This window comes from Cherax quadricarinatus, chromosome 11 (assembly GCF_038502225.1).
Source record: "Cherax quadricarinatus isolate ZL_2023a chromosome 11, ASM3850222v1, whole genome shotgun sequence".
Taxonomy (NCBI): domain Eukaryota; kingdom Metazoa; phylum Arthropoda; class Malacostraca; order Decapoda; family Parastacidae; genus Cherax; species Cherax quadricarinatus.
This window is the reverse complement of record NC_091302.1, coordinates 38,829,188-38,854,839: the sequence shown is the minus strand read 5'-3', so window position 1 is coordinate 38,854,839 and position 25,652 is coordinate 38,829,188. Positions and strand designations below refer to the sequence as shown.

The following is a 25,652-nucleotide window of genomic DNA, read 5'->3' as shown; positions in this document are numbered from 1 at the left end:
CCAGGACCTGACGAGTTATTTTCCAGGGTACTTAAGGAATGCAAGATGGAGCTTAGTCAGCCATTAACGAGTGTGTTTAATGCTTCCGTCTTTACCGGTGTTGTGCCAGAGTTGTGGAAAATGGCTAATGTGGTTCCTATATTCAAATCAGGGGATAAGTCCACTCCTTCAAATTACCGTCCAATAAGCCTGACATCTATAGTGGGCAAGTTATTAGAATCAATTATAGCTGACATTATTAGAAGTCACCTTGAAGAGCATAACTTGATAAATGAATCTCAGCATGGGTTCACAAGAGGTCGTTCCTGCCTGACAAATTTACTGACATTCTTCAATAGAACATTTGAGGCAGTAGACAGTGATAAAGAATATGATATTGTTTATTTGGATTTTAGTAAAGCCTTTGATAGAGTACCTCACAAGAGACTTAAGAAAAGTGGCAGCTCATGGTATAGGAGATAAAGTTCTGGCATGGATAGAGGCATGGTTTACCAATAGAAAGCATTGAGTTTCCATTAATGGGGTCAAATCTGAATAGGGATTAGTCATTAGTGGCATTCCCCAAGGATCAGTTTTAGGCCCTCTCTTGTTCATAATTTACATTAATGACCTTGATGAAGGGATTACGAGTGACATGAGTAAATTTCCTGATCATACAAAGATAGGCCGTATAATACATTCTGAGGAGGATAGCAATGAACTCCAGGAGGATTTGGACAAATTAATATCTTGATCTGAAAAATGGCAGATGAATTTCAATGTCGATAAGCGTAAGGTACTAACCCTTGGTAATGAAAATAACCCTTGAAGCTATAAACTAGGTGAAGTAGAGCTTGATCGTACAGAATGTGAAAAAGACTTGGGAGTCATGGTAAGCAGAAATCTAAAGCCAAGACAGCAGTGCCTTAGTGTGTGCAACAAGGCTAACAGATTACTTGGATTTATCTCCAGAGGTATAAGTAACAGAAGTCCAAAAGTTATTTTACAGCTCTAAACATCACTAGTGAGGCCTCATTTAGATTATGCCGCTCAGTTTTGGTCTCCTTACTACAGGATGGATATAGACTCATTACAGAACATACAGAGAAGAATGACTAAAATTATTTACTGTGTAAGGAATCTCCCGTATGAAGATAGACTTAAAGCCTTAAATCTCCGCTCTCTGGAGAGACGTAGAATGAGGGGAGATATCATTGAAGTGTATAAGTGGATGACGGGCATAAACAAAGGAGATATTAATAAAGTACTGAGAGTGTCGAACCAGGTAAGAACCAGAAATAATGGATTTAAGTTGGATAAATTTAGATTTAGAAAGGACATAGGTAATACTGGTTTTCTAACAGTTGTGGATGCATGGAACAATCTTCCCAGTAAGGTGATTGAGGCTAGGATCTTGGGTAGCTTTAAAAAGAGATTGGACAAATATATGAGAGGGAGGGGCTGGGTTTGATTTGTGTCATTGGGTACAGGTGTAAATTCTTGGGTAGCTTTGCGTAGAGGTCATTTTGATAAGGACCTGCCTTGTATGGGCCAGTAGGCCTTCTGCAGTGTTCCTCCATTCTTATGTTCTTTTTTTTTTTTCAACAAACCGGCTGTATCCCACCGAGGCAGGGTGACCCAAAAAGAATAACAAAAGTTTCTCTTTTCAAATTTAATAATTTATACAGGAGAAGGGGTTACTAGCCCCTTGTTCCCGGCATTTTAGTAGCCTCTTACAACACGCATGGCTTACGGAGGAAGAATTCTGTTCCACTTCCCCATGGAGATAGGAGGAAATAAACAAGAACTAGAAAGAAAATAGCAGAAAACCCAGAGGGGTGTGTATATATATGCTTGTACATGTATGTGTAGTGCGACCTAAGTGTAAGTAGAAGTAGCAAGATGTACCTGAAATCTTGCATGTTTATGAGACAGAAAAAAGGAGACCAGCAATCCTACCATCATGTAAAACAATTACAGGCTTTCATTTTACACTCACTTGGCAGGACGGTAGTACCTCCCTGGGCGGTTGCTGTCTACCAACCTACTAGCTAGGTCTTATGTTCTTATGTTCTTATAATTGTTCTCAAACTGCTAACTGACAACTCAAGATTGTAATCTACTCCCTCTTTGAAAGCATACAGCTTAGCCAATTTATCAGTTCTATCATGTATCTGGAGACCAATGTGAGATGGAATCAACAGCATGTGCACTCTTATTCCACTGTCCACAATCTTACCATACCTATGTCTGGCTTCTGACACAAGCATGCTACAATTTATACTTAATGACTTGAGAGCATTTATGGATGACAGAGAATCAGTTACAGTTAAAGTGTCAGCCTTAGATACATGGATGTATTTGAGTGCAATGAGTATGGCAGCCAGTTCTGTTTGAAGGGTAGAGGCCCAGTTATTGATGCGTGCTCCAATTTCTTTATGAGAGTCATCACTCTGTATGACAACAGCAGCACTACCAACCTTGAAAAATTTGGTGGATTCATGGTTGAGGAACCATTCCTGAGCCTTCTGAAGGTTTCCTTGGGCAGGTGGTATAGGTCAGACGGAATATCACCTTCGGTGATGTGTCATTGGATAAAAGCAATCACTTAGCAAATTCAAAAGATGTAGGATAGGTTTCAGGTGAAATTTGCTTTCACTGTAGTCTTGTGTATAATTCTTGGGAGTACATGGTGTTTCTGCCTTAGATTTTTCCAGTCAAGGCCAAGTCGTGATTGTCAGATTTATTCTCTAATGCAACATTGACAATGAATTAAACAGTAGTGAACACAGTACCTGCTTCATGTGGAGGGAAGCGTCCCCACCAAGTGGACATACGTGCAGAGGGTGTGTCTGCATTTTGGAGAGAGCACAGCTTGATGGTCAGCTGTTCACATAAACTGCAACATGTAATGTGTCATGAAATGTGATTAAAGTGTGCCTCTGAAGCTGAAGTATATTTCACATGATAATTTGTTATTACACACTGCCTTTATATACTTTATATATCCCCAGACATCGCTACCCTACCCCAAATGCAAATTGGCTATATAGCTCTTAATACTACTAGTTCACATAGGATAATTACTTAAGCAGGTGCATCCCATCCTCTTGAGGACCTGACCCACTTTTCCTACAGTGGTTTCATCAGGGTGGTTGTTGTCCTAGGAAGGATTATGTACAGCAAGGGTTTTGCCCTGCACCCACTCGCTTCATAATAATAATAATAATAATAATAATTTATTTCAGCATGATACAGTGTGGGTGTGTACAAAGGAGAATGACATTTGGGTGTTCATGCCGAAAGCCCCTCTATATGCAGAGCATTTCGGGCAAACTTAAGACTAACTTTAGATTAATAAGGTAATAACAGTAATGTCAAAATGTGATTATTATAATTAAAACTAAGCACTAAACCAACAAGGGTCATAGAGCTGTTAAAACTTGAACACAGAAGCAAACTGCAATGTACCAATTACATGTATTAGACTTCTTGACCCATATTTGGTACAGGCAGAGATTTATATGTAAGAATAAGTTGAATAACATGACTTGCATCACAGGGCAGGCTTTGAGGGCTCAAGCCTTCCTTGGCACTACAGCTGCTTAGTACTGTGGCTTTGGCTCCTAACCTTTATAAAATTTGCAGCAAGATAGTTGTTAGCAATTTATTATACATGTTTGAGTTTCAGTTAACTTACTCTGCCATATTAAGCATTTCCAATTTTGGAATTTCATCTTGGATCCAAGTCCAGGATGAATCTCACTATATCATTTTGGGTAATTTGTAGATTATTTGCTAGGGCAGAGTACCATGAAGAACAAGAATAACCTACATGAGATAGCATGAGCTGATATAGGGTCTTGCATGCCTAAGCAGGTATACAATACAGAGGAACCTTGGTTGTCGAATTTAATTTGTTCCAGATGTCGATTTGACAACCAGTATCAATGACAATCAAAGCAATTTCTCCCACAAAGAATAATGTACATTGTAAATAGAATTAATCCATTCCAGACCCCAAATGACAATGTAATAATTTATAATAATATATTAACTACTACATAAAACAATGTACATACATGTATAAAATTATACAGCACAATGAATACTAAATGAATATTTAACTGAAATACTGTACAGTAAATGAAAATTTAACTTCTTTTTACCTGTCAGAGGAGAGCTAATGGCATTCTGGAGGCAGAGAGAGTGGGGATGTTACTGCTTGGTTGGATAGCCACCTTCTGTTAATATGCCAGGCAACTGTCCTTCTGGTGTTGTTTCTCTTTGTTTCTTTTTCACCACTAACACCTTGTTCTGGCTCACTGGTTCTTTGTCTCCCTAAAAACCTATCCAATGAGGTTTGTTTCAGGCTCCATTTTAATACTTGTCTAAATTGAGACATGACACTGTCATTGTACATGTTAGAGAGATGGATGGCCACTACTTTGTCTGGATGGTATTTTCAGCAAACTCCTGCACTTTACACCATTTAGCACACATTTCCTTGACAAGTGCAATTCAATTCAATTCAATTCAAGCTTATTCTCTATAATGGTTACAATGTGGGGTTTACAGGTTTTGGGTATTTTGCGGTTTACATGTTATAAAATACTAATTACAGAGGGGGCCACTAGGACACCTAGCATGGCTAGGCATTTCGAGCAGACTTAGATTAATTCTTAACATTAAATCCTTACGGATTATAGTATTAAGGCTAAGTGACTACATCATAATTCGTGAGTTTAGCAATGTGAATGCTTTTGTTTTGGCACAATACAATGGGCACATCATCCCTTCCCTCCTCTTCCTCTGATGACAGCTCCTCTGCTGCAATCTGCTGCAGTTCCTTCTGAAGGTCTAGAAGTTCTTTTGTGGTGAGTTCAGTTATATGCTGCTCCACCAACTCCTCCACATCATATTCAGTCACCTCTAGGCCCAAGGTCTTTCCCAGGGACACAGTATCCTCTACTGGCTCATGCTCATCTTCAAAGCCTTCAAGATCCCTGGCTGCCACAAAGTCCGGACACAATTTCTTCCATGCTGGCTGTATGGCCCTGGAAGACACATTCCCCCAGACTTTGTCTATAAGCCTCAAGCAGATGAGGATATCAAAATGATCCTTCCAGAAGGGTTAAATTTGTTTCTCAAGTGACTTCAAAACACCTTTCAAAAAGTGCTTTGATGTAGAGTTTCTTGAAGTTAGAAATGACCTGCTGGTCCATGGGCTGGATGAGAGTAGTGGTGTTAGGAGGCAAGAACTTCAAAGATATAAAACTGAACTCCTCCAGCAACTCATTTCCAAACTTGGAGGGTGAGCAGGAGCATTATCCATAAGTAAAAGGGCGCTGGGTGGCAATTCTTTTTCATGAGATACTTTTTGACAGTGGGAGCAAAGATCTCCACGACTATGGTGCTGTTCGCACCTACTCCTAGGTTGAGGGACTGATTACCTCATCTTCTGTACATAGTTCTACTGTCTTCAAGTTATGTCCTAGAATTTGTATTGATAAAGCCACTGGATGGCAAAACGTCTACAATAAAGATACCCAGATGTTGCACATGTGTCTTACTCTCAAAGATCTCATGAATCCACTCAATAAAAAATTGTCTTGTTACCCAAGCTTTTGTGTTGGCCCTCCACATTACAACCAATTTGTTTTTCATAACATTGTTCTTAAAAACTTCTGGATTTTTGGAATGATAAATAAGTAAGGGCTTCAATTTCAAGTCCCCACTTGCATCACCACACAATAACAGAATAAGCCTGTCTTTCATTGGCTTGTGTCATGGCACTGACTTTTCCTTTTCAGTTATGTAGGTCCTCTTGGGCATATTCTTCCAGAAGAGGCCTGTCTCATCACAATTAAACACTTGTTGGGGGACAAACCCCTCAGCTTCTATGTACTCTTGGAATTCAGTAACATACTTTTCAATAACCACTTGGTCAGTCCTGGCAACATCCCTATGCCTAGCTACACTAGAAATGCTACTTCTTTTCTTAAAATGATCAAACCAACCCCAACTGCCCTTGAAGGATTGAGTTTCAGCACTTGTTCTGGATTTTTTTTTTCCAGGAGGTCATCATGCAATTGCCTTGCTTTTTCACAAATAATGGCCTCTGAAACACTATTACAGTGTAACTGCTTTTCATTTATCCAAATCAACAGGAGTTTTTCAATCTTCTCAATAATTTGTGGCCTTTGCATTAATATCACTTTTGCACCTTTTGCAAGGTCTGCTGCTTTAATTTTTCCCCTTTGGCCCAGTACTGTGCTAATGGGAATCACTGATTTACCATAAGTTTTGCAATATTAACCACACACAGCTATCTTCTTCATACTTTCTAATATGTAACTTCTTTTTTAAACTCGACAGTGCTTTTACAACTTTTCTTTTTGCTTTCATCTCTTTATCCTTCTTTGGACTCATGATGGCTTATCTAAAAAAAAAAAAAAAAAAAAAAAAAAAAAAAAAAAAAAATTGCACCACAAAGTAACAAAAAAGTTCACAAGATGCACAACAAAAGCTCAAGAGATGTTTACTTATGCGAGTTAGTGGCTATACTGACTCAGACTCAAGCTGTCAACATTAAAATCGACAACACTCTAATTGCCAGGCATAATGAGGGCAAATTCCTAGGCCTATACCTCGACAACAACCTGAACTTCAGCACCTTTATCCAACACATAACCAAAAAAGTATCCAAAACGGTAGGGATCCTCTCCAAGATACGATACTACGTGCCGCAAACTGCCCTTCTCACACTATACCATTCACTTACATATCCATACCTCACCTATGCTATCTGTGCTTGGGGTTCAACTGCAGCAATACACCTAAAGCCAATAATAACCCAACAAAAAGCCGCAGTAAGAATAATCACTAAATCCCATCCCTGGCAACACAACCCCCACTCTTCATAGATCTAAACTTACTCCCTGTTCAGTACATCCACACTTACTACTATGCAATCTACATCTACAGGACCTTAAATTCCAATATTAACCTTGACGTAAAACGCTTTCTTGATAGTTGTGACAGAACCCACAGGTACAACACCAGACACAAACATCTCTATGACATTCCCCGTGTCCGACTAAACCTTTACAAAAATTCAATGTATGTCAAAGGCCCTAAAATCTGGAACACCCTACCTGAAAATTCTAAAACTGCAGACACATTCATCACCTTCAAAACTACCATCAGAAAACATCTTATCTCCCTGATACACCCTGTCAACTAATTACACGAATACCACCTGGTGGTTAACACTTACACTCATTCACCCATTTGACCATAAACAGAAATATCAATCTCAATCTCAAAATAATGAATCTTAACTAGTCATAAGTTGGCCTGTGATACTCCAATACTGAAACTATGTATAGTGACAAAACAAAAGCATTCACATTGCTAAACTCACAAACTAGTATTTAGTCACTTAGCCATAATACCAACTTACCTCATAATTTTGTAATATTTTAAACCTAAGATTTAATCTAAGTCTGCCCGAAATGCCTAGCCATGCTAGGTGTTCTAGTGGTACACTCTGTAATTATTATTTTACTACATGTAAACCACACAATAACCAAATTCTGTAAACTCAGCATTGTAATCCTTATAGAGAATAAACTTTGAATTGAATTTGAATTTGAATTGTCCAGTGTGCATTCTGTGAGCACGTGAACTGAGCTGTTCTGTCCCGTTCACATTGTCCATCGACAACCAGAGCACATACGAAAACCAGGACATTTTTTTTTGAATTCCTCATTCAAAAACTGATCTGTTTGACAAGTAATGCAATTGACAACCGAGGTTCCGCTGTATTGCCCAGTACTGTAATGTATATTCAAACTGGCTTTTAGAAATTCTAATAATGAATTTGCACTCTGGAAAAAAAATCAGTAGCTGCTTAATAAAAATAAAAAGCAAGCAATACAGTGGACCCCCGCCTTACAAATGCATCGCGTTACGTTAAATCCGCCATACAAAGCATTTGAATGTAAAAATTTTGCCTTGCCTCACGATAAAAAACTCGCCTTACGTGATTCGTCCAGGACGAGTCCCATGTGTGGCCTCAGCACCAGTGTTTACAAGCCAGCCACTGAGGTCGCATCTACGCATACATTCGGTACATTTCACATTATCCCAGTGTTTTTAGTGCTTGTAACTGCAAAATAAGTCACCATGGACCCCAAGAAAGCTTCTAGTGCCATCCCTGTGGTAAAAAGGGCGAGAATTAGTATGGAATTGAAAAAAGAGATTAAGGAAATGTGTGCAAAGTGGGCTGAACTGCAAACCTTTACGGATGAAAATCACCCTGACACAGCTACTGCAAGCCGTGTTGGCAACCTGTACAATGACAATGTTATGGCCCATTTTAGGAAAGTCTTAAAGGAACGGGAGGTACAGAGCTCTATGGACAGATTTGTTGTGTGACAGAGGTCCAGTGACTCTCAAGCTGGTCCTAGTGGCATTAAAAGAAGATGGGGAGTAACCCCAGAAAATGACTTGCTACCTCAAGTCCTAATGGAAGGGGATTCCCCTTCTAAACAATAACTTCCACACTCTCCCCTCCTCCCATCCCATCAATCATCACCAGATCTTCAATAAAGGTAAGTGTCATGTATTCTATTCTTAGTAGAGTAGTAATTGTGCATGTCTTCTTCAGTTTGTGTGTATTAAAATCAATATTTCATGTGGTAAAATACACCTACCATCCGACTTACGACCGAGTTCGGTTCCGAGAAACTGGTCGTAAGTCGAAATGGTCGTAAGTCGAACTTTACTACTGAATATCAACAAAACATTTTTGTAATGACTTTATTTTATTGTTTTATTTTGGTATTTCATGTTTTACTTTACTTTTTATGTTGTTAGTACTGTATTTTATACTGTAAGGTTTAGGATAAACACTGTGTACAACACAAATAGTTGTTTATTTCCAAGAAATTTGGCATAAAAAACACGGTCGTAAGTCGAGTGGTCATAAGTCGAGCAGGTCGTAAGTCGGATGGTAGGTGTAATTTTTTTTTTCATACTTTGGGGTGTCAGGAACGGATTAATTTGATTTCCATTATTTCTTATGGGGAAAATTAATTCGGCTAACGATAATTTCGGCTTACGACGAGCTCTCAGGAACGGATTAATATTGTAAGACAGGGGTCCACTGTACATGTAAGGGTCATTCAGTATTATATTACACATCATAGGGAAACAAGAGAGATGATGAGGAAGGGTAAAAAAAAGAGAGAGTGGTACCGAGGGAAGGTCATCCATCAGCTAAAAGGATGAGGGAACTACACTTTATGCAACAAAATAGTACCAGCTATGAAATCAAAGAAAGGGTTTGTAAGAAAGATGGAACTGTCAAAGATAAAGGACAAAGTAAACATGTCAAGGTAACAAAGGTGTCTGAAATAAAAACTGAATGCACTGTGCTACTACATAAAACAGTAGGTCCAGTGTTAATTCAGAAACTGTTGGTCAGACAACTTTCATGGGGAGGGGTCTATTTAATGCTTTGTGCTCACTACTTATTCTAAATACCTTAAGTGCACTGTTCAGTGCAAACTGTTCAGCAACACAAATATAGATTTTACTCTAAGAATACATCAGATCCAGGTTACCTATACAGTATTTAGGGCAAGAATGCAAGATTAATCAAGTTAATGGTATGGAATAGAATAAAAGAAAGTTACATCTACAAATTTTATTGGAAAAAAAAATGAGCAAGCATTATATACAATTGCTAATTTTTTACCAAATCAATTAATGTTCAAATAAAATGAAACAAAATATGTTATGCACTTCGGAGTTTCTTCTTCTCCCTATAAACGCTCTCCATCCGAACTGAAAAATTAAGAGGAGACCCATTAGCTATTTTCCACATACTGTAACGCAGAATTTATACAGCCTCTCCTCATTTAGCAACATACTTGTTTACCGATGCCTTGGACTTATGACAGGCTCTCTAACCAGTATTTATACCTAAATAATGTATATTAGAGCTGATTTCCTCAATTCTGTTATTACAATATACAGTACATGGCTCTATAAACATTTAAAAATATAACAGAAATGTTATAAATGGTATAAAGGTGACATTAAAACAGTGTCAAAGATGGCCGACACAAATGCACTACCATTATAGTATGCTCCTCGTTTAGTGACAAATTCATTTACTGACGGGGTCTTAGGTCCCTATCTCTGTCGTTAAGTGAGGAGAGGCTGTACCAACTCTGATAATAATAATATTAAAAAATGTACTAAACCCATATAGGTTAATGGAGTCAGGGATTAGTGTAGGTGCAAAATTTGTCAAATTTAGTGAAATGTTTGAATGAGTGCGCAGGTTAGTGTTCACTCAAGCATCAACAAAGCCAGACTGCTCACGACGCCTGCGCAGGGGTGCAGACAGAGTGGGCTGGTGGACAGGTCCAGTACCTGTCCACCAGACGGGTAGAGTTCAATACTCAGAACAAAATTGGTTTGAAAAAAGTGGTTGAAACTTGAAAAGTTTGATAATTGGTAGGTTTATAACTCAAAGGTCCACTGTACTCCACTTTATAGAAATAAAATTGCTTGCCTTGTCTGTTTGAACTCTTAACTTAACCTTGTAAAACCCTTGTGTAAATAAAAAAAATGAGCCATACCATGGGTGGGGTTAAAACCCACGATCAGTCTCTCAAAACTCCAGACCGTACCTTTAGCCACTGGGCCAGTTGGCCCAGTGGCTAACGCGACGATCTGGAGTTTTGAGACTCTCTGATCGTGGGTTCTAACCCCACCTGTGATATGGTTTGTTTTCAATCGTGTCATTACGATTTCGGGAGTCATAAAAATAAATGGGGGTTCAATGACACATGCACCACCCAAATCTTAAGATAAATGAATTTCATAAGAAAGCGTTATGAGAGAATTTTAACATTGTACATGTATAATGTAAATGTAACATTCTTTTGCACTGAAAGTGAGATGAGGGGAATTTCGGGTGGGAGGAGGATGGAAGCTGCTTGCCCATATTGCCACTCCAAAATTTTACTGACAGTTCAGTCCTTCACTCCTTCACAGCCATAGACTGGATGCACCCAGTATACTTTGCATATATTTTAGGAATAAGCACTGTACTGTAAATGCCATGTTATTGCAGAAATGTGTTATAAGGATAAAGGTTATACCTATCGTAATTATTAAATTGTTGAAACTGGTTTACTGAATGCACAGAAGAATATTTTAGGCACTAATATATGGAATGCAACATTCAAAAACAACTTTGCAACTATAGAAAATATAAACTAGTGAAAAACTTACTGTAGGGATCATAAGCAATGAACTCCAGCTTCTCTGCAAGTCGTGGCCTGATAACATTGAAGGTGTGGCCACTCACAATACTCTCCATTATAACCATTATTTTCCTGTCAAGACATTACTCACTCAACAAGTGTGTGGAAAAAGTAAGTTAATTTATACACAAGTAGAAAAAATTATCTAAAATTTAAACTAACTCGTGAACAGTAATAAGTGTGGCTGTTTTGTATGTTGAATGTGTGGTCTGGAACTTTAGCAGATTTTTGTTGAGTTATGATGGGTTCACATGAATTGCTATTGTAGATACCCATGCACATACACCAGAAGTAAGGAAGTACAGTGTGAGTAATGATGTTTGAGGTACATATTTATGTATTTAAAAAAAAAAAGCTCAATACTTTGGAAATTTTCTTAGATATGTGCTATATGTCAGTGTTGAATTGAAGCTTCCTGTCAGGGTGTATACCTAAGAATTTTCCAATCATCTCTTATGTTTATAATTTATCTTTATTTTCAACTGAACATCTCTGGCATTATTCCCAAACACTATGTAGTGGGTCTTATCAATACTGAGTTTAATTTTCTAGGTTGTCATCCTACCTGGAGTTTACCTGGAGAGAGTTCCGGGGGTCAACGCCCCCGCGGCCCGGTCTGTGACCAGGCCTCCTGGTGGATCAGAGCCTGATCAACCAGTAGATATATTTATGAGCAACTTTAAGAGTTGCTGAGGACAACCAAATATGGATATCAGAAAAGTTCTTATCTGTGAACAGAACTGATTAAAGTTCCTGGGAAGCATTAGGTAGGTCACTGATGTAGATGAGTAATAATAGAAGGCCTAGGATCCTGCTCTGCAGCTACTCTATGTTGACAAGTTGAGTTGATAAGGTTGTGTAATTAATGATCACAGGTTGGTGTCTGTTATTAGAACTTTATTTACGTAAGTGAAAGCATGAGTGTAGATAGTATGCCTACCTCACCTGTTTCACATACCTCTTGGTAGGGAGGAACTCCTGGCCTACAGCCTGTTTTCGACAGTGCCTTGCAGAGGGCAGGCACCTAGGTCTGTCCTTGTGCTCAGCACTCATCCTCACTCCCTGTCCCATTGCCCTTAGGACAACATCAGACTCACCCAAGGATCTTAGCTCTGGCTACCTCACTTGTGTGCCTGGTGGACCCATTAGCCAATAAACTATGATCTAGTTTACAATGTGTCTATGTAACCTGCATGCTACCACCCCAATATACTTTACAGCTAACACACTCAAGGTGAACTGCTTACGTGCCAGCAACCATCTATGCAAACATCAGGGCCGAATTTAGGGGAGGGGCCCTGGGGCCTGGCCCCCACCAGAAGGGGCCCCTCATCAAATGATGAAAAATATTATGACACACATATTTTTTTTGAACAGATCGCAAAAAGAGACAATGTATGCAAGAGTTTGAATTGTGGTGGGACTATCATGTTGAGTCATCTGATTACTGGTGTTACATCTTTGGTGCGAGTGCATCATCAGCTGCATGATGCAAGGATGACTCAGCACATCATCATCCTGGGTGTGCAGGGCTCTGCAGTATGAATAACTACTTGACCATGGTCAGTATGTGAACAACAATGTGGTAGTGAGGACGAAATACATTCCTCTTCAAAACTTAAACTTAGTGAGAACTGGCTACGAACGAGCACAAAGCAAGGGTGGCTTGTGAACCTGATGGTCATGAGCATAGAATCTGACATACTGCACTCACTGGATTTTGATGGAGTCATCAGAGACTTTTCCATCAGAAAAGCACAGAATGTACCTGGCTTATAATATTTTATCTGACTGAAGATAACTCCTCATAAGTCTGAAGATTACTTTTGAGTTACACTTGCAAATGAACTGAAAAGATGCTAAAATACACCATAAATCCAATTTGTTTTATTTCTTCATCTTAAGAGGATGGTACATATATTGAAAGTGGTGAAAGTTTTCCAAGGAGAAACTTAAAAGTCTTCTAACCATTAGAGTTAGACCTTTTAAATGCAAGGGGCCCCCCCACCAAACTGGGCCCCAGGCCCCCCCACCACCTAAATCTGGCACTGGCAAACATGACCTCTGATCTCATATTCTAGTTTAAGCAGGAATGCTGTTGTCTACCATATCAAAAACTTTTCTTTAATCAATGAAGAGGCTTATAGGGTGTACACTGTTTTCTGTGAGTATACTGAGTCAAACATTTTTATTATTGCATCATTGGTGCTTTTTCCTGAGCTGAAACTAAGATGTTAAGAGTTATAAATATTATGTTTAGTTATGAAGGCATTATTTATGCACTATTTTTTTTTTTATAATAATGGAAAGTCAGAAATTAACCTGTAGCTGCTGATTTCTGTTGGATCTCCACTTTTGTAGATTTGCATAACTCTTGCTAGCTTAAGTATGTATATTATTTTCAGTAACTCATGATAAAACATACTGTACAGTAAAGGAAAAGAAACACACGAGTCCTTAAAATTCAATGTACATATACAAGATATCATCTTGGGAAAAAATGATGGATACCAATGGTTTTTGTGTTCACCTGATAGCAAATTTATAGGGAAATTAATATTACTGAGCAAGACAAAAGTACAACAGTTGTGTAATTTTATTACTAAATCATTTTGCCTACTCTGCAGGCTTCTTCAGTTGAATAGAGATGACATTTCAACAATACAGATACCCAACGGCTGCATGTGCATCTTACTCATCTACTTGTTGGTATTGTATACCAATAATATAATAAAATTATTATAATTATGGGAAAGTGTCAAACCTGAAAGGGATCATGCATCACCTGGGGAATGGGACATAATCAGGTTTGATCCAAGGAAGGGGAGAATAGCTCTAAATTCCACAAATCAAGAGTCATTCACCAGCATTAAGGAAATCCCCCATGAACTGTTATGGAGAAAACCAAGTCCGTGTTGTTAGTTAAAGTAACAATTAGAGAAACTGAAGAAATCAGTAGATATCACATTCAGTACAATAAATTTATCATGGAATGTTGTCAATGAGGTGGAGACCCAGAAGCACAATTTATTATTATTATAACTGTGGTTAGGTTAGGCAAGGTTTGTCAGGACACAGGACAAACGTTACCTTACCTTACCACCATACTGGCTAAGACAAGTGTCTTAACTGATATGATGACCCACGGCTGGAGCTTTTGGTCATCTTACTGAGGCCTTCCACTGGCCTACTGTTCCACCCCTTAAAAAATTATGGATATGACTATAACCATTAGATACACAGAATATAAATGGAGGAAGCACTAAACCTGTAGGAATAATTTAAGTCCTAATGAATAGGAAGCAATCATTTTGATGAAAGGGAAATGTAGCTCCAATTCCTTGAATCGAGAACCCTTCACTAGCATCTTGGTATTCCCCTATAAAGGGTCAAAACCTCAAAGCTAGCACATTTTCTTAGAACAGGGAGAAATATATATACTTTTGTCAAGCTGGATGCAATTCTAATGCATTATTTAACCCTTTGAGGGTTTTCGTCGTACTAGTACGTCTTACGCGTAGGGGTTTTTGACGTACTAGTACTCATAAATTCTAGCGGCCTCAAATCTAGTGGGAGAAAGCTGGTAGGCCTTCATATGAAAGAATGAGTCTATGTGGTCAGTGTGCACAGTCTAAAAAAAATCCTGCAGCACACAGTGCATAATGAGAAAAAAAAAACTTTGACCATTTTTTTTGATTAAATCAGCGAATTTGCAGTGTATTTTCGTATGGTATTTATTGTTGTATTCTAGTTTTCTTGGTCTCATTTTATAGAATGGAAGACATATTACAGAAATTGAAATGATTTTGACTGGTTTTACAAAGAAAGGTGCCTTGAAATTGAGCTCAAAGTAGCAGAAATGTTCGATTTTTACCAAACTTCAAAAGTAAACAAATCGTGCCAAGCGTGCAATACACGTCAACTGGTGAGTCTAATATTCTTTCACAAATGCACCAATAATATTTATACCATTTTTTACACTAATGCAGTAGTCTGCATAACAGTAAATCTTATATTTTTTGTGAAAATAAAAATTCAAAGTGGAAAACAAAAGAATATAAGAAGGGCCTTGAGACATGACTAATGACTAAAGGAAATGTCATTTTAGTGCCAGGAATGTCTTTCTTGTTTATTCTGGACCCTATTCGGAAATTGGCATCTTTTGAAATTTGTGTGAAATTGGCAAAATTGCTAAATTCTGACCACTGTACTGGATAGCTGGATTTCATAAATGAGTGGTTTCTTGCACCCATTCGATAGAAAAAATGGAGTTCTAGCGAAATATTCATGTTTTTTGTCGACTAGTACAGTGAAATTGGCCGAAAATGGGGCTCAAAGTGGGCAAAATCGCCGATGCGTAAACATCGCCGAGACCGCTAACTTTGCGAGAGCATAATTCCGTAAGTTTTCTATCAAATTTCAAACTTTTGGTGTCTTTATGATCGGGAAAAGATTCTCTATCTTTTCATAAGAGAAAATAATTTTTTTTTTTTTAAATTTGGCCGACCCTGAGAACGAGTTTCGGAGAGGGCCTGTCGACCCTCAAAGGGTTAAACAAAAATATTCTAGTAACACAGTAAGTACTCACAGATTATGCAGACACTGCAGGTGAACCAAATATACTTTAAATTATAAATTAATTTATCCTATAGTAAATGAAATAATTTTGAGAAAACCATGAGAGGATTGGGAGAATCCATGAAAATAATACCATACTACTGCTTATAAAAGAAGTAAATTAACATAAGTTTTTACAGTCCTGTAAAATAATGATTATTTTTTTTAACTTACTTGGATTTGACTTTCTTCAACAGAATATTAGTCAAGAACATACTGGGAGTAATTTTAAAGATCCTTTTAACTAAACACACTACATCTGGAAAAAAAAGAGGATTTTATTTAGTTGATATTGCATGTAATTGATAATTTTGTCAATAATGTTCAATCATCATCCTGACCTATAGAAAAATAGTGAAGCTATATACAGTAAACTCCATATAATGGACTAAATAGAAGGGAAGCGGGTGGCCAGTAATGGCAATTGTGGTGGATAAAGAAGAGATTGTTTGTGCTGTGACTGTAACAATAATGGACAATTCTATGACAGCCAGAGTGCCCAGTGTTTCAAAATGATTCACCCAGGAAATATTGTTCTGTATTTCCAAAGTCCTTTATATAGATGTCTGTTATATGAACGGTTTAGTTCAAAAAATATTATTTTGAGAAAACTGCAGAAAACCTCAAATTCCAGATTATGGAATATTTTGTCTACCAGTGTGTAGGACGTGTCCTTATCTTCTTGTGTATACTGTGTCCCTCCCTCTTGAATTCTATATGGCTGAATCTTAGTTTCATGAGCAAGATATTGCAGTTCTGTTGTTGAATTTTATTGGAAGATAAAAGAACAATTTTTTTTAACCAGGCAAGTTGAAAAGGTACCATAGCCCCATAAGGTACTTCATGCACAATTCAATTCAATTCAAGTTTATTCTCTATAAGGGTTACAATGTGGGGTTTACAGGTTTTGGGTATTGTGTGGTTTACATGTTATAAAATACTAATTACAGAGGGGGCCACTAGGACACCTAGCATGGCTAGGCATTTCGAGCAGACTTAGATTAATTCTTAACATTAAATCCTTACAGATTATGGTATTAAGGCTAAGTGACTACATCATAATTTGTGAGTTTAGCAATGTGAATGCTTTTGTTTTGGCACAATACAAAGTGCCTATAATGGAGTATCATAGGCAAACTTATGACTAGTTAGGATTTATTATTTTAAGATTAAGATTAGTATTTCTGGGTTTATAGTCAGTGGGTGAGTGAGTGTAATTGTGAACCACCAGGTGGTTATCATGTAGTTAGTTGTCGGGGTGGATCAGGGAGATAAGATGTTTTCTAACTGTAGTTTTGAAAGTGATGAATGTGTCTGCAGTTCTAGAGTTTTCAGGTAGGGTGTTCCAGATTTTAGGTCCTTTGAAATACATTGAATTTTTGTAAAGGTTTAGTCGAACACGGGGAATGTCATAAAGATGTTTGTGTCTGGTGTTATGCCTGTGGATCTTGTCACAACTATCAAGAAAGCATTTTAGGTCAAGGTTAATATTGGAATTTAAGGTCCTGTAGATATAGATTGCACAGTAGTAAGTGTGGATGTTCTGAACAGGGAGTAAGTTTAGATCTATGAAGAGGGGGGGGGTGTTGCCAGGGATGGGATTTAGTGATTATTCTTACTGCAGCTTTTTGTTGGGTTATTATTGGCTTTAGGCGTGTTGCTGCAGTTGAACCCCAAGCACAAATAGCATAGGTGAGGTATGGATATATAAGTGAATGGTATAGTGTGAGAAGGGCAGTTTGCGGCACGTAGTATCGTATCCTGGAGAAGATCCCCACCCAATGTGTCATGTTACAGTATAATGTTCTAAAACGTTTTAAGAAACTTCTGTCATAAACTACACTGTACTGAAAAAGCAGTCTTCCATTTTTTCTCCTTAAGATTTGCAATATTTCTTTGAATTGTTTGATACCATTCTTATATTGCAATCTAATGCAGTATTTGATTTACTGGGCCACAGAATAAGGGAAATGGAATTTTCACTGATAACAAAGCAATGAGCAAAATAAAGTAATGACTAAGTTCAGCAAGGAATTAATCAGACTAAAGGTCAAAAACCCAAATAAATTATTCATGAATGAAAAATCTTTCATGAAATATAACATAATCTTAATTTACTGGCTTTTGAAGAAGCCACTTATAGCTGACTAATGCATTTTATATCAAGCCCAGATTCAAATAATTCTAAATTTATTTAAAATTTCAACAAAATCTATCATGTGCTTGAATTATCCTATGGAGACAAAGAGACTCGGGCATCATCCTACAGTTACTAAAAACTAGCTATACTCTATTGTACTGGGAACATGATTAGCTCAACAATGTGACTGTTATATATGATACTGCTATAGTATCTAGTCATAACAATATCCAATGACATCAGAGGAAGACCCATTTTGATCTTCACAATCCTGTCTTTTGTAGTACCACTCACAGGATAAACATGGAGTGAACAATAAATTATCTGCTGAGGCAGAACATAGTGAAAAGAAACCAAGCAGTATCACTCTTTTATGTGCAATGAAACCAGACACGATGTTACCTGGAGTTTACCTGGAGAGAGTTCCGGGGGTCAACGTCCCCGCAGCCCGGTCTGTGATCAGGCCTCATGGTGGAACAGAGCCTGATCAACCAGGCTGTTACTGCTGGTTGTACGCAATCCAACGTACGAGCCACAGCCCGGCTGGTCAGGTACCGACTTTAGGTGCTTGTCCAGTGCCTGCTTGAAGACAGCCAGGGGTCTATTGGTAATCCCCCTTATGTATGTTGGGAGGCAGCTGAACAGTCATGGACCCCTGACATTTATTGTGTTGTCTCTTAGTGTGCTAGTGACACCCCCGCTTTTCATTGGGGGGATGTTGCATCGTCTGCCGAGTCTTTTGCTTTCGGAGAGAGTGATTTTCATGTGCAAGTTCGGTACTAGTCCCTCTAGAATTTTCCAGGTGTATATAATCATGTCTCTCTCCCGCCTGCGTTCCAGGGAATACAGGTTCAGGAACTTCAAGCGCTCCCAGTAATTGAGGTGTTTTATCTCAGTTATGTGCGCCGTGAAGGTTCTCTGTACATTTTCTAGGTCAGCAATTTCACCTGCCTTGAAAGGTGCTGTTAGTGTGCAGCAATATTCCAGCCTAGATAGAACAAGCGACCTGAAGAGTGTCATCATGTCAAGACTTGTCTTGCCCAGTGTTAAGCCTGGATACTTTAGGTTGTAAACAAAATGCTCTACTATTGACTAAGTATATTCATGAGAAATTGGTAAGCCTGTGGGGGTTATATAGCTCTTGGAGAATGGAACACATAAAAAATTCTTGATTTCAGCAAGACACTCCTCTAAATAAGGCTCTACCATAATTATTATTATTATTACATTCATAGAAGTGCTAAAGCTGTAAGGATCATAGTGCCAGGGAAATGAAAGGCAATCAGATACATCCAGGCTCAAGGATGTTAGTTCCATTATTTGGATCAAGGGCTCTTTACCGACATCAAGGGTGTCCCATGGCTCATTTGGCAATGTTCTCGCCATACACACTGTGGTTCAATCTTGGCATGGGTGGAAACACACTGAACATGTTTCCTTACACCTGCTGTCCCTATTCACCTAGCAGTAAGTAGGTACCTGGGTGTCAGTCAGCTGGTGTAGGTTGCATACTGAAGAACAAGATTAATTAAAGGATCCCAATGGAAATAAAACAGACAGTCCTGGATGACGCACTGACTTTCTTGGGTAATCCTGAGTGCCTAACCCTCTGGGTTAAAAATCCGAACAAATATTATCTTAAAATACCTCTGCCATAGCTACGAGATACCAGCATTATGGTGGCACCTGTGAGCAACTTATCACCCCCAAGTCAATTCAATTCAATTCAAAGTTTATTCTCTATAAAGATTACAATGTTGAATTTACAGAATTTGGTTGTTGTGTGGTTTACATGTAGTTAAATAATGATTACAGAGTGTACCACTAGAACGCCTAGCATGGCTAGGCATTTCGGGCAGACTTAGTTTAATTTTTTATTTTAAAATATTACAAATTATGAGGTAAGTTGGTATTATGGCTAAGTGACTAAATACTAGTTTGTGAGTTTAGTAATGTGAATGCTTTTGTTTTGGCACAGTACATAGTTTCAGTATTGGAGTATCATAGGATTCATTATTTTAAGATTGAGATTAATATTTCTGTTTATGGTCAAATGGGTGAGTGAGTGTAAGTGTGAACCACCAGGTGGTATTCGTGTAGTTAGTTGACGGGGTGTATCAGGGAGATAAGATGTTTTCTAATGGTAGTTTTGAAGGTGGCCCGGTGGCCTGGTGGCTAAAGCTCCCGCTTCACACACGGAGGGCCCGGGTTCGATTCCCGGCGGGTGGAAACATTCGACACGTTTCCTTACACCTGTTGTCCTGTTCACCTAGCAGCAAATAGGTACCTGGGTGTTAGCCGACTGGTGTGGGTCGCATCCTGGGGGACAAGATTAAGGACCCCAATGGAAATAAGTTAGACAGTCCTCGATGACGCACTGACTTTCTTGGGTTATCCTGGGTGGCTAACCCTCCGGGGTTAAAAATCCGAACGAAATCTTATCTTCTCTTAAGGTGATGAATGTGTCTGCAGTTCTAGAAATAAGTCACTTCGTCTGGCTTATCCTAGGTAATTTACACATATGTTACTAATTATGATATTACGTAAATGGTTTACAAAACCGACAAGTTGAAGAATGCATGATTACTATAATCACCTAAATTTATGTTACTTCTTCTTGTTGGGTTTGTAAGGGCGACTAACAACTTATGTAGTATCGAACCTGCTTCCCGGTGTAAGCTGTATAGCCCTTGTGGCTTAGCGCTTCTTTTTGATTATAATAATAATAATAATAATTCCCGGTGTAAGTTTATTCAGGTGGAGAGCTCGGCCGGCATTGGTGGAGTGTGGACGTGTCTTCTGAAGGTTCCTCAGTTGTTACTTGGTGGTGTAGGCCCTATTTAGGCTCTGCTTCACCGTCTTTCTTTTCTTGAGTGCTTGTGTTGTCATTGTCTTCTTCAGGTGGTGTTGTGTGACCCATTTATGGGGGGGGTTCGACTGAGATGTCATTCAAATTCAAATTCAAATTCAAAGTTTATTCTCTATAAGGATTACAATGTTGTTTTTACAGAAATTTGGTTATTGTGTGGTTTACATGTTGTAAAATAGTGATTACAGAGTGTACCACTATAACGCTTAGCATGGCTAGGCATTTCGGGCAGATTCGCCCCCATAGTGAGGGACCTCCCCTCCTGTCTCGACTCAGTTGACAACTGTTTCAATACCGTCGGACCAAGATATGGCTAGTGTGCCCCCTACTGGGATAAACAAACGGGCCCTTGAGGTTGACGACGGTGCCAGGCCCCTGTCTAGCCCAAAACGCCAACCCACCACTTGTCCAGACTATGCTCCTTCTCCTCATATTACTCCAGACGTGATGGAAATAAGTCACTCTGTCTGACTTTTTTGGGTTATCCTAGGTTCTCTACACATATGCTGCTATGTATGATAATTCTATGTAACTGTATTTGTGTATACCTGAATAAACTTACTTACTTATGGTGGTTCTTGTGCGTCCTAAGGATGGCGGTACGCCCTTCACCAACCCACGAGACGTCACCAACGCCATCAGTGGATCTCCTTTCGGCAAGGCTTGCATAGATGGGGGCGTCCAATAACTCGGTAGGGGTGCAGCCCTAAGGCTCCGGCTCCATCGTAAGTCTTTTCTGTCTAGAAATTTGCCATTAAATGCCATTCATGTTCTGGGTAGGTGGAATGTTGTTTGCTGGGAGGTCCGCTCCTCAATCCTCGCCGCTGGCTGTTGTAAGGCAGAACTGGACCGATTTCTACATCCCTCTCAGATGAGATCCACTCTGAATTGGTTCACATTGGGGGTGACGACTTAGGTTTGCGGGAGGTTTGGAGCCTCTCGAATCGTCTTACCCCATCTCGTGTGGTTCGTGTATGTTTCTCGGGTGCTCTCCCGAAATTTGTGACTTTCGGCAATCTAAGATTTCCTGTTCTTCTTTATACTTTTCCTTTACTCCGGTGTCGGAAATGTTTCCTTTTCGGGCATGGAGAGTTGTCTTGCCGTAGTAAGGTAAGATGTGCGAACTGCAGCGGGTTTCACCCAGTAGTTAAAGACGGCATTACCTGTACCCGCCCGGCTTCATGCTACTTCTGTAAGGGGAACCACAAGGTTACCTCCTGGTCTTGCCCGGCATATCGCCAGGCTCTTGATCTGGCAAACTCAGCCAGGGCCTGGTCTTGTACGCTCGATGAATGTAACTCCTGCTTGCGGTCCGTAAAGCCAGTCACAGTCCGTCAGCCCCTGCCTCCTTCGCCTCCAGTGCCCCCCACTAAGGGAGCCTCCCCAACACCAACACGGCCAGGACATCTGTACTCCGCAGCTGTGAGGGCTAATATCCCTGTTACAAATCGGTTTGGGGATCTTGCGGACCTCTCTTTACCTTTAGAGGATTCCCCACCCCTGGGGCAACATCAACTTAGGGTGTCCTCGGACCCGGCTTCCATTGCGGAAATTAGTAGTGCCGGTGACGGCAGTTCGTTCACGGTGGAAAATCACCCAGGCTGGTTGGACATCCTATAATCGGGCACTTGCTGATTACAGCCTGCCTCAGGACTCCTTGCTGAATGAGGCTGTTGCGTCTCTGCAAGGGGCCATGCTTGAGGCGGGCTCGCTTTCATTCTGTCTCTCCGGGAGCTTCTCCCGTTCACGGCCCCAGGTTCCATGATGGAATGATGAGTGCCTCCGTGCAGTGAAGGCGCATTGGACAGCGTGGGCACGGTGGCGGTGCCAACCCTCTCGGACTCAGCAGTTGGCTTACCGAAGGGCAGACGCTCTTTGTCGGCGACCCCTCCTCCAGGCGAAATGTGCATCCTGGGCTTTATTCTGTTCTCCTCTTTCTTTTCGTACCTCTGCCAGTCAGGCATGGGGTTTCTTCCACTCCATGTTGGGATCACGTTCTGTAAGTACTTTTCCCCTGCTGGGGGAAGGAGCGACCCCACTCTTACCCCAGGACGAGGCTGAGACATTTGCAAATTTCTTCGGTCCTATGTTTTCTCCTCCTCCTCCTCTACCCTCTAAGATGATCAAATGGGGCCCTTTGCCACCTGCTGTACCCGAGGTTCACTGCCAAGTGTTGGCATCTCCCTTTAGCTCCCATGAACTGCAGCGGGCACTTTCCCAACTTTCTTCCCGCTCTTCTCTGGGGGAGGACAACTTACCCTATTCATTTATACTACATCTACCTCCCTCCTGTACAGAAGCTATGCTGGAGGTTTTCAATACCAGCTGGTATACAGGTGTCTTCCCTGATATGTGGAAACACTCTCTTCTGGTTCCGATTCTAAAGCCGGGAAAGGATGATACCCAACCGAGCTCTTACCGGCCCATTGCTCTACTGCCCTGCTTGGGTAAGGTGCTGGAACGACTGGTGGCTACTCGTCTCTCTTGGTGGATTGAGGAACATGGCCTCCTGCCTGAAAACCAGAGTGGCTTCCAAGAAGGTCGATCCACCCTCGACCCTTTGCTTCAATTTACACAGCTTGAGCACACTTCATTTGAATGTCGGGAGTTCCTTTTAGCTGCATTTTTGGACCTAAACAGAGCATTTGACTCTGCATCACACACAGCGATTGTTTTCAAGTTGGCCCGCATGGGGATGACAGGAGCTCCCCTCTGCTGGATGTGCAACTTTTTGCAAGGGAGGCCCTTTCGTGTAGCAGTGGGTGGCGCTTTGTCCTCACCCTGTCCTGTATACCGGGGAGTGCCTCAGGGATATGTTCTTAGCCCACTCCTTTTCTCCGTCTTATTATCGGATCTCCCTTCCATCCAGGGAGTGCATACCCTGGTATATGCGGATGATGTGGCCCTTATGTGCAATGCCCCAGCTTTACTGACAGCACAGGAAACACTTCAGGGTGCCCTGCAATGCATAACATCATGGGCCACCACCTGGGGTTTGGAGGTTAGTGACACTAAGTCCAAGCTCTTATGCTTTACTAGACGCCGACTCCCCACTCTTCCGTCAGTCTCATTGAATCAGACGCCAATCCCTTTGGTCTCTTCTCATCGTTGGTTGGGAGTCACCTTAGGTGCACCATTCTTGACATGGAAGAAACACATAGCGGCCCTCCACATCCAGGGCCGGATTAAGAAGTCTCCGGGCCCTAGGCTATTCAGATTGGCGGGGCCCCTTTGAGTTACGGGTAAGCGAAGCGACCCCTTCCAGCTTGGGGGGGGTGGGGGGGTGGTCGGTGTGAGCCTGTTTAAGGTCTAATTAAATACATTCTGGCTATTTAGATTAAATTTAATAGGGAAAGTACATCAAGACAACCAAAACCATTTACCAACAGCCATTATAACTATCTTGTTAAATCATGCATTTTAAAGAGAATAAACTCAAGACAGCATAGTATTACTAGATTAGGCTATTAAAGTAGTGACATCATGTACCTATTATATTCAGCATAACCACTACAGCACTATTATTCCCTTTATAAATCACTGACCATTATTATCATTGCATCATGCATAAGACTATCAAATCATATAAACTCAAGAAAGTAAAGAATTGTTTATATTCACAGGCACTTCTTAAATAAATTTTTTTCTGGATTTCATATTGGCAAAATCATCAGTTATATTCTGAAAATCAATATTTCTTGTTAGATCAGACTCAATGGTCAACAAGGCTAGGTTACACAATTTGTCTTGGCTCATTGTTGAACGGAGCTGGTTTTTCACTCTTTTCAAAACAGAAAATGAACGTTCTCCTTCACAGTTAGTAGCTGGAAGTGTTAGGTAAAGGCGATACACTATGTCAACGTTAGGGAAGGTTTCTGAGATACCTGCATTTCTTAAATATTTCAAAGCAGCTGAGGGCGCACATTTTTCAGGTGGAGCTTTAATCTGATTCATATACCCAGAAACATGAACTATTTCTTCAACAAATGTGTCCTGAACATCTGCTGAAAGGTGTTGTTGCAACTTAATGCAGCTTCTCTCAATTCTGCATCTGGCATAGTAGTAATTTTGAACAGAAATCCAAACTTGTCATTGAGATTCTGGTAGATTTCTTTTCTTTTCACCAATTCTGTAATCAGTGAATCCAGAATGACGATGTCGCTGTCTTACATTTCTTCAGTTAATTTGTCACAGTACAAGTCTAGATAACGTGTAATTACTACAGAAAATTGGAGAGGAATCTCCCATACTCACCCATTAGCGGGAAAACACAGCTGTTCTGATGTAAACAAAGGCGTGTTGAGTGTTGCCATCTATGGTTAGGTTTATTTATTTTTATTTTATTTCATTATTTATTTTTGTTTTGATTAATTTTTAAAAAGAAATTTTACTCTCCAAACACTTGAACTTTTTAGGTAGAGACCCCTTTGCACTTGCACCATGTGCGCAGTCTTGGATGAGCCCCTGAACCCCTTGGACCGCGGGGCCCCCAAATGCGCGGGGCCCTAGGCAAATGCCTAGTTTGCCTATGTGGTAATCCGGCCCTGTCCACATCTCATGTGCATGTCGCATTGCACTTATGCGCTGGATCTCTGGCACCAAGTGGGGGTACGGATTGAGACCTTCTCCATAAGTTCTATATAGCTATGGTTCACAGCAAGCTCACTTATGCGAGTGAGGTGTATGGCTCGGCTTCTTC

General features: G+C 40.0%; 1 protein-coding gene across 2 annotated transcripts; it reads right to left on the bottom strand.

Moving 5' to 3' along the window:
• Positions 1–9,679: 9,679 nt before the first annotated feature.
• Positions 9,680–25,231, bottom strand: mRpL33 (mitochondrial ribosomal protein L33). 2 transcript variants are annotated; one of them, XM_053775151.1, is made up of 4 exons: positions 25,208–25,231; positions 16,119–16,203; positions 11,296–11,399; positions 9,680–9,834 (listed from the first exon to the last, which is right to left on the bottom strand). In XM_053775151.1, the coding sequence occupies exons 1-4, from the start codon at positions 25,209–25,211 to the stop codon at positions 9,785–9,787; spliced, it is 243 nt and encodes an 80-aa protein (XP_053631126.1). In that variant the 5' UTR covers positions 25,212–25,231; the 3' UTR covers positions 9,680–9,784. The 2 variants fall into 2 exon arrangements, with proteins under 2 accessions (XP_053631126.1, XP_053631125.1); XM_053775150.2 differs by lacking the exon at positions 25,208–25,231 and adding an exon at positions 21,520–21,826.
• Positions 25,232–25,652: the final 421 nt, after the last annotated feature.

Coding starts and splice junctions, on each gene's coding strand:
- mRpL33 (XM_053775150.2), bottom strand. CDS start 21,718: ATGGCATTTAATGGCAAATTTCTAGACAGAAAAGACTTACGATGGAGC. Junction 16,204..21,519: donor ACGCACAAGAACCACCATAA/GTAAGTAAGTTT, acceptor TTTTTTTTCCAG/ATGTAGTGTGTTTAGTTAAA. Junction 9,835..11,295: donor CATTGCTTATGATCCCTACA/GTAAGTTTTTCA, acceptor TTAATTTTTCAG/TTCGGATGGAGAGCGTTTAT.